The following is a 12,690-nucleotide window of genomic DNA, read 5'->3' as shown; positions in this document are numbered from 1 at the left end:
ATGTTAGGGAAATAGATGAATTTGACAGAATGGGGGGTAGAGATTTTAAGCCAGAGAAGATCGAAAGGAGGAGATTGCAAGTCTCGGATAGGGAATATCAGAGTGGACATATGCACAAGTAACACCTTTGAAACAAAAGGAATCATACAGTGAATAATTAGGACAACTGAGATCAGCAGTATCTGAATCAACCAATATTTGGGATTCTGTCAAAGAAAAGTAAATGAGGCTTGGCAGACTGTAAGTGGAAATGGACATCATTGAGATTGGAAGTGAGACCATGTATATTTGTAAAATGAACGAGGAAGTATTTGGGAGGTTTAGATCTTTTTGCAGATAAGTTTGTTCTATTCATTTGACTATTCTTGATGTATTTAGTAGTAAGAAAAGGCAGGGGGAGACATGCTGTATGAAGTAATGAAATTCTTGGATATGGCATACTCATGGCAAGAATACACCCAGCTCCTTGACATAATATGGCCTTGACAGTGCTCTTCGCAGGATACCTCCTAGAGAGTCATGAATAGGTTCAGTCCGGTGAACTATGTAGTGGCCAACCTGAATACTGTTCAGTTTTAACCTCAAAATGTAAGGCATCACAACCTCAAAGGACATCAATCATAGTGCATGATGGAAAGGGGGGGATTGCCGGAGCTTTTCTCTGTAGACTAAACATTGGTTTCGCCATTTCAAACTTCCAATAAGCAAGGTGGTGTTAAGCACTGGTTGATGAGAGTCACCTATCACCTAGTATTGCCTGGTAACACAGAGGGGTGGCATTCCTCTGCTAATGTTGGTTCATAAGTGGATGGTTACCTCCAATAAACTAGGTGCTGTATTTCAAGACTTGCACATGGGGTGGGTTATACCCAGGATTACTAATGGTACCACTGTCATGAATGTGTAAACAGGGATCTAGTCGCTGCAGAATGGCTTTACTTTACTGAAATTCAGTGTACTTAACTCAAGTGTGTCACCTGAATATCAGTTCCATCAGCATTTTAAACTCTCAGTTAGCAAGCTCAGCTTGTCATTCCTGAGAGAATGTCTTGGACAACCTCAAGGACCTCATCTAATGACTAATCTAGTATGTATTTCAACAGCAGTAGTCCTATATTTCATTCTGATCCCCCCCTTCCCTTGCCTTAATCAGCAGAATTTTACATGAAGTTTACAAACATCACCCCATAATTTTATTTAGCTGAGTGGTAGTACTTGGTTAGGATATTACAATTAGTTTAATCTATAACTGTACAGTCATAAATTGAAAACTAATTGATATACACAAATGTGGCATATTCATTTTCATCTTTTTCATTTAAAATCCACATAATGTCATTCTTTCAAAACATTGATTAATATAGTTGCTAAAATAAGTATCAAGAGTTTTGACATGTCATAACATAGCAATTTTTCTCAAGTCACCTAGTACTTCTTCATCTTCATCATCCAGTAGGAGCAGTTATTCACTGGGAGATATGAAGGAGGTGAGTGGATATTTTTGACAAACTGTGATAAATGGTTTTAGATATACAACTAAATCAGTAGAATTTAGGCTTTTAACTGCCTTTTATATTTATAAATTGTAAAAAGACAGTTAGACGTTTTTTTTCTGCCATTGCCTAACAGTTAAACATTGTGAAAATTATAAATATATAATATTTAATATAACATTTATAATTTCTTATAGCTTCAGAAGATGGGAGAAAGGCAGTTCCCAAAATGTCAGATGTTACTTTCTGCATAACTGCTTTAACCCAAAAATAAACTTTACTCTTGTGTACTTGCACAATTTTGCGTTCTCTTTTTAGCTAGTTAATTATAAGAGGTGCTACCCAAAAGTTCCCGAAATGTATTTATTCGCCACAGTCACCTTCAAAGTAGTCCTCTTGAGAGCGTAAACACCCATCCCAGCCCTTCTCCCATGATTTGAATGCATCCTGAAAGTCCTTCTTTGTTATAGTGTTCAACACCGCCTGCGATTTGGTTTGGATATCCTCTACACTGTCAAATCTTCGACCCTTCAGCTTGGTTTTCATTCTTGGGAGGAGGAAGAAGTTGCAGGGGGCTAAGTCTGGCGAATAAGGGGGTGGGGAATGATTGTCACGTTGTTAGATGTCAAAAACTGTGCCACAGTGAGAGATGTGTGGGCCAGCGCATTGTCATGATGAAGGACCCAGTTCTTTGTCCGCCACTTCTCTGGACATTTCCTTCCGACGGCTTCCCTTCACCGCCTCAGGATGTCACAGTAGAATTTTGAATTGATGGTCTGGCCAGGAGGGACGAATTCCTTATGGATGATCCTGTCAATGTCCAAAAAACAGATCAGCATGGACTTCACATTGCTCCTTGCTTGTCGGACTTTCTTCGTCAGGGTGAAGATGGCCTCTTCCACCGGGATGATTGTTGCTTGGTTTCTGGGTCGTACCCATATACCCAACTCTAGTCACCAGTGACAACCGTAGAAAGGAAGTTTTGATTACTCCTGGCCTGTTCTCAAAGGTCTCTGCTAACTTCCATACGATGCTGCTTTTGGTCTTCACTCAGTAACTGTGGCACGAACTTGGCTGCAATTCTTCTCATGTTCAACTCATCTGACAAAATCCGCTGACACATGCCGTATAATAGTCCTACAATGCCACAAATGTCATGGATAGTCTGCCTACGGTTTTCACGGATCGCCGCCTGAACTTTTTCCGCTTTTTTCAGGGGGGTGCTCGATGATGGACACCCAGAGTGATTGTCGTCGTCATCAACCGACATTCAATCATTTTTAAAACAGTTAAATCAGTAGTAGGTCTGCATCTAGCCCAGTGGTTTTCAACCGGGGTGCCGCAACAATGTTCCAGAGGTGCCACGTAATTTGGGTTTAAGTTACTTAAACTTATTATTATTTTTAATTTATGTTTATTTCATTTTAAAAAAAAAAGTGTACAGTGTCTTTTTAATTTTGTGGTGATCTTCAATTGATGTTTACTTAGTACCTCTGTATAAAGAATAAAATTATATACTGTATATATATAATTTGTATTATGAAATGTAATTTTTATAATTATATTATTGTAATAAATATCATATAACATATATATATTTTTAATATTATATATATATACACAGAGAGAGAGAGAGAGAGAGATTTGGATCTAACAAGCAGAAAATTGAGTAGGGGTGCCGCAAAATAAAATAAATTACTTACGGGTGCTGTTATTAAAAAAAGGTTGAAAACCACTGATCTAGCCTAAAGCATTGTCACAAAAAGCATGTTTCAACTTCTCATGGGTTTCTGCTGCTGTATCGTTAAGACAGAAACAAAACTTGATGCAAGCACGTTGCTCTCTCACATTAGCCATCACAAAAGAACCACCAAAGAACTGTGCATAAATATTCAATGACTCTATCCAGCCCAACATCACTGGAACACTGATTCACAAGGGATGCATTCAGTGTTACCTAGCACCACAAGTCCGTACTAGATGTAGTTCCCACGCAACGTTCAAATTTTGGGAACATTTGGGTAGCACCTTGTATAAATGAAAATAAACATAGCGAATATAACTAATTAATTAAATAATTGCATAATTCTGAAATTCTGCCAACACATCAAAATATCATTAATTTAAAATATAAATGAAGTAACTCAAACGACTCACAACTTACTCCAGTGTTTTAAGCACACAATCGTCTGGACCTGACCTTGTAGCAAATGGCTGCAGTAAGAGCACACTTTATCCAACTGGGGTAACAGCATGATATCTGGCCCAGTTCCATTATTAATAACAAAGTTGTGACTATTTTGACTTCATTTCACCTTGTTGCATTATAAATCTGTGTTATTAACTGAAATCATACATTTTGCAGTATTTTCTTCAGTTTTATTCTTTAACATAAACAAAATCTGTGAAGTAGATTGACCAAACTTGTATGCTTAAGATCATTTAACACCAACAAACAACAAAATCATTTCTTTGACTTAAAAGATAATGACATTGGTTTAAAGAAGCATTGCAGGATCATCTAGACAAGACTACAGCTATAGTTCTGACACAGCACAGGTTTGTTAAAGGGAAGCATTGTGCAACCAGTTTGATTGGATACTACGATGTGGTCACAAATGAACTGGATGCAAAAAATAATTTTGATATCATATACTTGGATGAAAAGCTTTTGATGTGTTTGCACATGGAAGAGACAAGACCTCAGTTATAGCTTGGACACAGCATGGTTTTGTTAAGGGAAAGTCTTGCCTGACAAATTTGATTGGATACTATGATGCAGTCACAAATGAACTGGATGCAGGGAATAACTTTGATGTTATATACTTGGATCTTAGAAAGACTTTTGATACTGTTGCACATGGAAGACTGCTGCACAAATTGGATCAGTGTGGCATTGGAGGCAAATTGCTGCTATGGGTAAAGGGGTGATCGAGGGGGAGAAGACAGAGAGTGGTAATCATTGGACACTGCTCATCGTGGACTAATGTTATTAGTGGAGTCCTTCTGGGTTCAGTTGGGTCCATTATTGTTTTCTGTATTTATAAATAATATTGATGATGGTATATCAAGCTTAATGTCCAAGTTTGCAGACGATACAAAGGTTGGCAGGGTTGTTAAGGACACTACTGACAATATGCTGCTGCAACAAGATCTGGAAAGGTTGAGCAGATGGGCTGAGAGGTGGCAAATGAAGTTTAACATTGATGAATGTAAAGTACTACATATGGGAAACAGCAACCCCAGAGCAATGTATCAAATCTGTGGTACTAAACTGACGGTGGTAGAGAATGAAAAGGACCTGGGGGTAATTGTGCAGGCAGATATGAAGTTCTCTGAGCAGTGCAGATGGGTTGCAAGAGTAGCTCGTGGTGTCTTGTCAATGATATACAGGAATTTTTCTAGCAGGGATAGGGATGTGATTATTCCCTTGTATAAGGCAATGGTCAGGCCACACCTAGAGTACTGTATACAGGTCTGGAGGCCTCATTTCAAGAAGGATGTAGAGCTGCTGGAACGAGTACAGAGAAGGGCAACAAGATTAGTGAATGGAACAAAGGGTTGCTCTTACAAAGAAAGGCTTAAGTTTTGCAAATTAGGTGTTTGGAGACTAGGCACCAGCGAGATGATCTGATAGAGGTGTATAAACCATTGAATGGTTTTAGCATGCTCAATGCTGATGGGATTCTTCCTCTTGCTCAGAATAATCACCTGAGAAGGCATAAATTCAAATTGAGGAAAGACAGATGTAGGATAGATGTGCAGAAATTTGCTTTTAGCCAGCGGGTAGTTGGTTGGTGGAACAGACTTCCATCCCCTGTTGTGAAAGTTGATAGTCTAAATAAATTTAAGACTCAGCTGGACAGGTGTTTCGAATGAACGGAGGGGTGAAGTGGAAGTGTTTTTTTTTTTTTTTGGCTGATGCTGCGTAAGCTTGCTTTCTTGCATCATATGCCTCTACTAATGCTGATATTATTAGTGGAGTCTCCGAAGGTTTGGTGTTAGGTCTATTGTTGTTTTCTATACTTACCAATGATATTGATGAAAGTATATCAGGCTTAATGTCCAAGTTTGCGGAATGATGTGAAGATTGGCAGGGTTGTTTATAACAGTTTGCTACTGCAACAGGATTTGGAAAGGTTGGGCAGATGGGCTGGGAGGTGGAAACTGAAATTTAACTGCAACTGTCACATTGCAGTACTTTGGAATGTGACAACTGCAAAGTACTGCATATGGGTAGCAGTAACCCCAGAGTACCATAGCAACTGTGCAGTATTGTACTCAGGGTAGTGGAGAATGAAAAAGACCTGGGGGTAATTGTGCAGTTAGATTGGAAGTTTTCTGAGGTGCAGACAGGCTGTTAAAGTAGCACACGGGGTCTTATCAATGATATACAGGTCGACCGTCACTAATCTGGCAGTGTTGGGACCTGTGGGGTGCCGGATCATTGGTGGTTATTTTAGCACACACAGTTTACCCAACAGCTAACCACCTCATCTTACCTTTAACACGTTGACTGCCAAGATAGTTAAGAAAAAAATTCCCCAGGGACCAAAAAATATTTAGCAAATAATTTGATTAGTAGTTCTAAAATAAATATTGTAATGTCAGTGTTGTCATTTTTTTGCGTAAAATATAAAAGAAAAGTCTTTTTTTTTTTATGTCGCATATACGTGGCGCAGTAGGTTACTTTATTTCTTGAGAAGCCGTGTCGGCCACATACATGTGATGCTATTATGGCATGCATATGGAGGTCGTTTGTGATTAGTTTATTACATGTGTGGTGAGCGTTGCAATAAAACTAATTGCGATAAAATCAACTCTCAAACATCGCAATAAGTTTGTCAGTATTGTTAGAGATTTTGTGAAAACTAGTTTGTTAGTGCGCTGTATTATCCATCATATTGTGTTGTGTTTTTCAGCAAGTTTGTACAAGTGTGTGTAAAAAAAAAAAAAAAATCTAAAAAGGAATGGCCAAAATAAGAGGAACTGAGAGAAATTGCTGGAATTTACAATTAAGCAGAGTTAAACTTCTCACAGACACACTGCTGTCAGTGAGGGTGCTGAATACCCTGAAAACCAGTGTAGTCACGCGAATAGTGAGCTCCTTGGAAAAAAGTTATTTTTGTTGTGAAAAACATCGAATTTCTGATCGCAGATGGTGTTGGAAGAAAGAGGAAATTGGACTGGATGTACAGGTGACCGTTTTTAAGAAATTTTCTTATGTAAACCAGTACAGCAATATGCTAGCAGCATATGTTTAGAATAATTGTTTTGATTAGAGCGGACCAGACTTTGGGAAGCCCTAAAAACCTACAAAATAATCTCTCTTTATTGCCCTCATAAGATTCTTTAGTTATTACCCGTAAAAAAATGATATTTTTACATTGTCTAGAGATATTTTATATGTTCTTTTCTCGCGTTCCCGATCCCTTATTATCATAACAATAGCGACGCCATATTGGCTGCCATCTTGGATTGGTAACGAGTGAATTGCTTCAAAGCTGTTTAATATCACATGCTAGCTGAGAATACTTGCATAAACCGCTTGTTCAGTATAACATGAAATATTTACAGAAATTGGAAAAGCCCTAGGGTTATGTGGTCGTAACTGATGTCTAGTGCTGTCCAAACCACAAAAACGAGAGATTTTCGGCAAACGTTTTAAGGGGAAAAATTTCATTGGATCTTGATTCAACAAATATCATTAAAAAAAAAGGATGGCTCCCTCTATTAAAGGAACCACTCGGAAAAGCTTTAAGACAAATACTGGAGGTTTTATCAGTGTCTAAACATGCGCCACAATTTAAAGCCTTTCCAACCCTTAAACTCTAAATTTGAATTTTAAACACCAGTACGTGTAGCAGGTATTGTTCACCAGCATATTACAGCTACAAACTGATAAAAGGATTGACAACCCCAATAATCCGCACATCCGATTATCCGGAACCTTTGCTGATATGGATAGCAGAAATGACAAACTGAAAGAAACTCAGCCAAAACGGCAGGACGACGAGATAACCCCCCCCCCCCCAGAACAACTGGAGGAGATAGAAGACGCCTGTCTAGGGACTCTCCCAAATGCAAAGCAAGCGTAAAAACAAAAAGCTATTAACAGCGAAAATAGAGTGGGGAACACACTCCCAAACTGAGAATAAGGACATGCAGGAAAATGTCAATGCGAACAATGAAACAAACAACGAAAAGCAGCAGTAAACTCCCCCTCATGGATCCCTCCCTACCGGTGGGCACTGTCTGTGAAAAGTCACTGGCACTCAAAACAGCACTGGAATCAATATTTAAAGAACCGAATAACAGGATAACCACCTTTGTGAGATTGCAAATCGTCACAATCTTTAACAAGATGGAGACTATCCTTTTCAAGACCTGTGTTGAGAATGAAAAGGTCACCACGAGGCTGCTGGCTTATAAAGACTGCAGGGCAAATAAAATGCAACAGCATGTTCCCACATATGCTGAAACGCTGAGAAGTAACCAAAATCAGGTAAAACAAACTCAGAGCGGTCCCCAAAAAAGGAAGCAACCTCTCTTGATGATACCCAACTTGGTTGTGCTTAGACCTGTGGCCACAGATGGCCCCCCAGGAAAAGAGAACTAGTGAAGAAATAAAGACAACTGTGATGAAGGAACTAAAGGATGACCGCAAAGCAACTAAGATAAACTCCATCCGGAAAACGGGGAATGTAGGACTCGTTATTCAAACGGAGGGAAACGAAGACAGACAGATGATAATGGATAACCCAAAAATTGCCACCTTGGGTTTGACTGCAGAATTGCCAAAAAAGAGAGGACCTGCTATCATTGTCTTTGACATAGACAAGGAGCTAACCCTGGAACAGTTAGCCACAGAGATCATAAACAGAAATCTGAGACCGACACCCCAGCAACTACAGTAACAGCGAACCCTGGTGCAGCCCAGGTACTCCATCAGATCTAGGGCAGGACCAAACCGAAACTGGGTTCTAGAGCTGGCCCCGACTGTCTGGCAGCAACTAAAGAATCAAGAAAGAAGAATCTACATTGAATGGGGATCCCACCAATTCTGGGAGCATGTGGCAATCCCGAAATACTTCCGGTGTTGTAAATACGGCCACACAACCCATACGTGTACACAAACAGAATCAACCTGCGGTCACTGCTCTGGCAGGGGGACATGAATATAAAACATGTCCAAACAAGGAGCAAGATCCAATCTGTACAAACTGTAAGGCAGGGAAAATGGACCATTTGCATTCTATCAGAGACCTGAACTGTCCAGTTTATCTTAAAGTAAAAGGGTTATACCAGTCATGAATCGACTATGGAGAGACGCCCTAAAGAGTACAACAGATCCAAAATTGCAATAATACAGCATAACACACAGAGAGCTAGAGCAGTGGCCCAACAACTTAGGGTCATAACGGACGAGGAAGCAGCTGATGTCCTACTACTACAGGAACCATATACCGAAACGAGTGTGTGGATATCCAGCAGCATACAAAATAGTTCATGACGAGAGTGACACCCCTTGGGCTGTGGTTGTGGTCTGCAATCCCAATTATACTGCGACTAAAGTAACACAGCTTTGTGCGCCCTGGGCGGCGTGTGCCCACATCTTAATGCCATTGGGCCAAATCTATGCTGTGGCCCTTTACAGCAGGCTGGGCAAGGACTTCGCACCCATCACCAGGTACTTGCAGGCCTTGACCGACATGCTCCCTGATCAAAGGATCATAATTGGGGCAGTTGTAAACTGCCGCTCCCCAGCCTGGCACAGTCTGATCCCAGACAGGAGAGGTACCAGAAATGGACAGATTTTAGAGGACTTTCTCTCAAACTTCTGGTTCACTCTCCTAAACAGACCACACCAGATGCCTACATTTTGTAATACCCTCTGGGAGGCGACTATTGATGTCATGTTGTCCACGGGAAACCTTGCAGGGTACGTTGAGGATTGGATCATCAGAGACTCGTGGATGACTTCCGACCACAGGGTGATTACCTGCCAAATCAGAAGATCATTAAACAGGCTACTGATACCTAAACAAACACTAAATCGCTTCGCCATCCGCCAGGCAAGCTGGGAAAGGTTCAGAGAGGTCTTAATCCCCGCTGCGGCCCAACACCTGGAAACAACAAACCAGAATGGGGACCCAGACAAGAATCAAAAGAGGGTAGCAGAAATAATACTTGCGGCGAGTGAAGCATCAATTAAGAGGAGAAATCCCAAACCGGGAGCAGTCCCGTGGTGGACTCATGAGATCCAGCAACTCAGAAGGGAGACCATGAGAAGAAGAAAACTCTTTCAACGGGCAAGGCGCACATGGCCTGCTGCTGAGGTCCAGATACTGAAGGAGCGCTATAGAGAAGCAAGAAACAGATATACGGATGTGATAAACAAGAGCAAACAAAGAGCCTGGGAAAACTTGGCAGGCATAACAGAAAATAATGAGCCATGGGGGATAATCTATAGGATAATCACAAACAAACTCCACAGGGGGGGAAGTTATTTCTACCACAGGGGAGCCAAACCACCACATGGCAACATTCAATCACAAATATTCTGGGCACTATTTTCCTGGAGACTGCCATGCCTACTTCATCTGAACAGCATAGAATATGCCAAGAAAATGATATGTACACCACTGACTCCCGTGAACCACGGCAAATCACGTAAGAAATAATAAGTGCCCTGGCCTCAATTATCTCGAGCCGGAAATTATCAGAAAAGTAACAGACCTGATCCCCGAACTCCTCCTAAATCTGTTCAATAACTATTTGGATCAAGGCATCTTCCCAAGAAACTGGAAGCTGATCCCAAAAACACCCATGAAGCCTCCACAACAGCCAACCATCTACAGACCGATAGCTTTGCTACCGGTGATCAGCAAACTATTTGAGAGAATGCTATATGCCCGAATTGACACACATTACAAGAGTGCTGAATTGCACATGTCTACCCAGTTCGGCTTTAAGCCCGAGTCTTCGACAGTAGAGGCACTTAGACATCTGCTGCACGGTGTGGCCAGTTTCAACAGTAAATACTATCTAATCATCTGCATAGATTTTGCCGGGGCTTTCGACACCATTTGGTGGCCGAGTGTCCCAGCAAGACTAAGGCGGGCCAACCTTCCCTGCAACTTGTATCTCACTATCAAGTCTTACCTTACCGACAGGAGTATTAGTGTCGTGGCACCCTATGGTAAAGTAAACCGCCATGTCTGCAGGGGTTGCCCCCAGGGTTCCATCCTGGGGGCAACCTCTGCTCCTGTGGACCATTGTCTTGGATCAGTTCCTGGCCAGGACCTTGGTGACATCCAAACCCAAGCTTTTGTCGACAGTAGAGCACAGTTGGAGGTAAAAGCAAACCATGCCATCAAGATACTACAGGACTGGACCATCTTACACTGCCTAAAAATCTCACCGACCAAGATATCCTCAATCTTACTGAAAGGCTCCCTTGACCTGCGCAGGCTGCCTCAAATAAAGGTGAACAACACCACAATTAAACTCCAAAGCCAGCTTAAGTACCTGGGGTGATATTAAATTGTAATCTTTCCTTCAAGCAGCATCTCACACACATCTAAGAACAAAGATAGGGAAGTACTCTGCACTATTAGCCTGTGTGGTCCGTCGTGACTGGGGATTTAAACGTCACGTACTCTCCTTATATTATAAAACGACATTCCTACCAGCTTGGTGCATTATAGCCTTAGATGCTAATGCACCAATAAAATCTAAATCAAATCAAATCAATCCTACCAGCTATAACATATGCCTCTGTGGTTTGGTATCACAAGGCATCAGCCGCCATAAATTGAGTTGACTTAAGTCTCTTTGGATTGAGTTGACTCAACTCAATCCATAGAACTATCCTGTTAACCATTACCAGAGCCTGCAGTACCACTAGCACTGTTGCCCTACAGGTCTTGGCCGGAGCCCTTCCCCTTGACCTGGACATTATACTCACTGGAATAGCCTATTATATAACCATAGGAATGCCTTGCACCCACCTAGACTACACAGTAAATAACAGTGCAACCCACAAGGCTGAAAAGAACAGGCTGCAGAAATACCTAAAACAAACCTAGCAATATCGCTGGACAAACACAACAAAAGGGAATATCACCAAAAAGTTCATCCCGGATGTAGACAGAGTATATCCCATTCTCCCAACCTAGCTGCAACCCAGACTTTACACGACCTACCTCCTTACGGGTAATGGGGCTTTCAATGCAAAGCTTACAGCATTGGGAATAGTGGAGGACCCGCATTGTACTTTCAGGGTACAAGAAAGCTGGGTGCACATTATGTTTGAGTGTGCCCAATACGAAGACCTTAGATGCAGACTAATAACTAGAGTTCACTATCTACCGAGGGGTCTTGAGTCACATCTACTAGATACACAAAAGGAATATTTAGCCTTAACTGATTTTGCCCACGGATTATTTACCAGGTGCCAAACACTAACCGCCATATACAGAAAGCCTTAATGGAATGAGACAACACAAACCTGCAAATAGCAGCGAGACGACACAGAGGAGCCGACTATACAGACCTTGGACTGACTACAAAATGCACTGGAAAAAGCCAAGTGACAATATATTGTCTAACCATAAGAGTCATGATTACCGCCAATGGAAGTGAAAAACACCTTTAAATAGTCATGACATCAGAACAAAGGGACACTGCCCCAAGACCTTGCAGCATAGACCCACTACATAATGACAAAAGGTAGTGTGAGGACTAGCAAACATCATGGAAGGGATAAAACCCCATAATGACAGCCAGTAGACTTGATTATGACCCCAAGATAATGACCAGAAAATAGGATCCAGACCACATGCAGTCTGGAAGGATGACATCCCAGATTTAACCCCCTATTAGTGTCCCACCTAGATGAGACTCAACGGCCACCTTTTTTGAGCCTGCAAACTGATGGAGATGGCATACTGTTGCACTCTCCCGCCGAAGACAGCCTATTAGCGATCAAATCTGCACTCTCTTGAGCAGATCTTTCTTTCCAAACACCTGGGGGGGGAGAGGCTTGCCTCTCCTCGCCTCCCCAATTTTCTCACTTTTGCGGGACACGAGCATGCCCCACTACCTATAGGGGCCACTACTCTGTCAGCCCCTTATTTCCAATTTCTTCCCCCCAGTCTTCATCCCCCCAAACTTTTGTCTTGCACAGCATTTA

The 12,690-nt window shown here is 41.5% G+C and overlaps 1 protein-coding gene across 5 annotated transcripts in view; it reads left to right on the top strand.

Moving 5' to 3' along the window:
• LOC150075030 (uncharacterized) overlaps positions 1–12,690 on the top strand; it is a 322,726-nt gene that overhangs the window by 275,355 nt on the left and 34,681 nt on the right. For all 5 annotated transcript variants that reach the window (XM_090388634.1, XM_090388633.1, XM_090388630.1 and 2 more), the window contains one exon: positions 1,422–1,487. In XM_090388634.1, coding sequence (XP_090244760.1) covers positions 1,422–1,487 — 66 coding nt within the window. The remainder of the gene's footprint in view (positions 1–1,421; positions 1,488–12,690) is intronic.

Source organism: Mastigoproctus giganteus, chromosome 14, assembly GCF_048544385.1.
Source record: "Mastigoproctus giganteus isolate SK-2022 chromosome 14, ASM4854438v1, whole genome shotgun sequence".
NCBI lineage: Eukaryota > Metazoa > Arthropoda > Arachnida > Uropygi > Thelyphonidae > Mastigoproctus > Mastigoproctus giganteus.
This window is presented reverse-complemented; position numbering and strand designations above follow the sequence as displayed.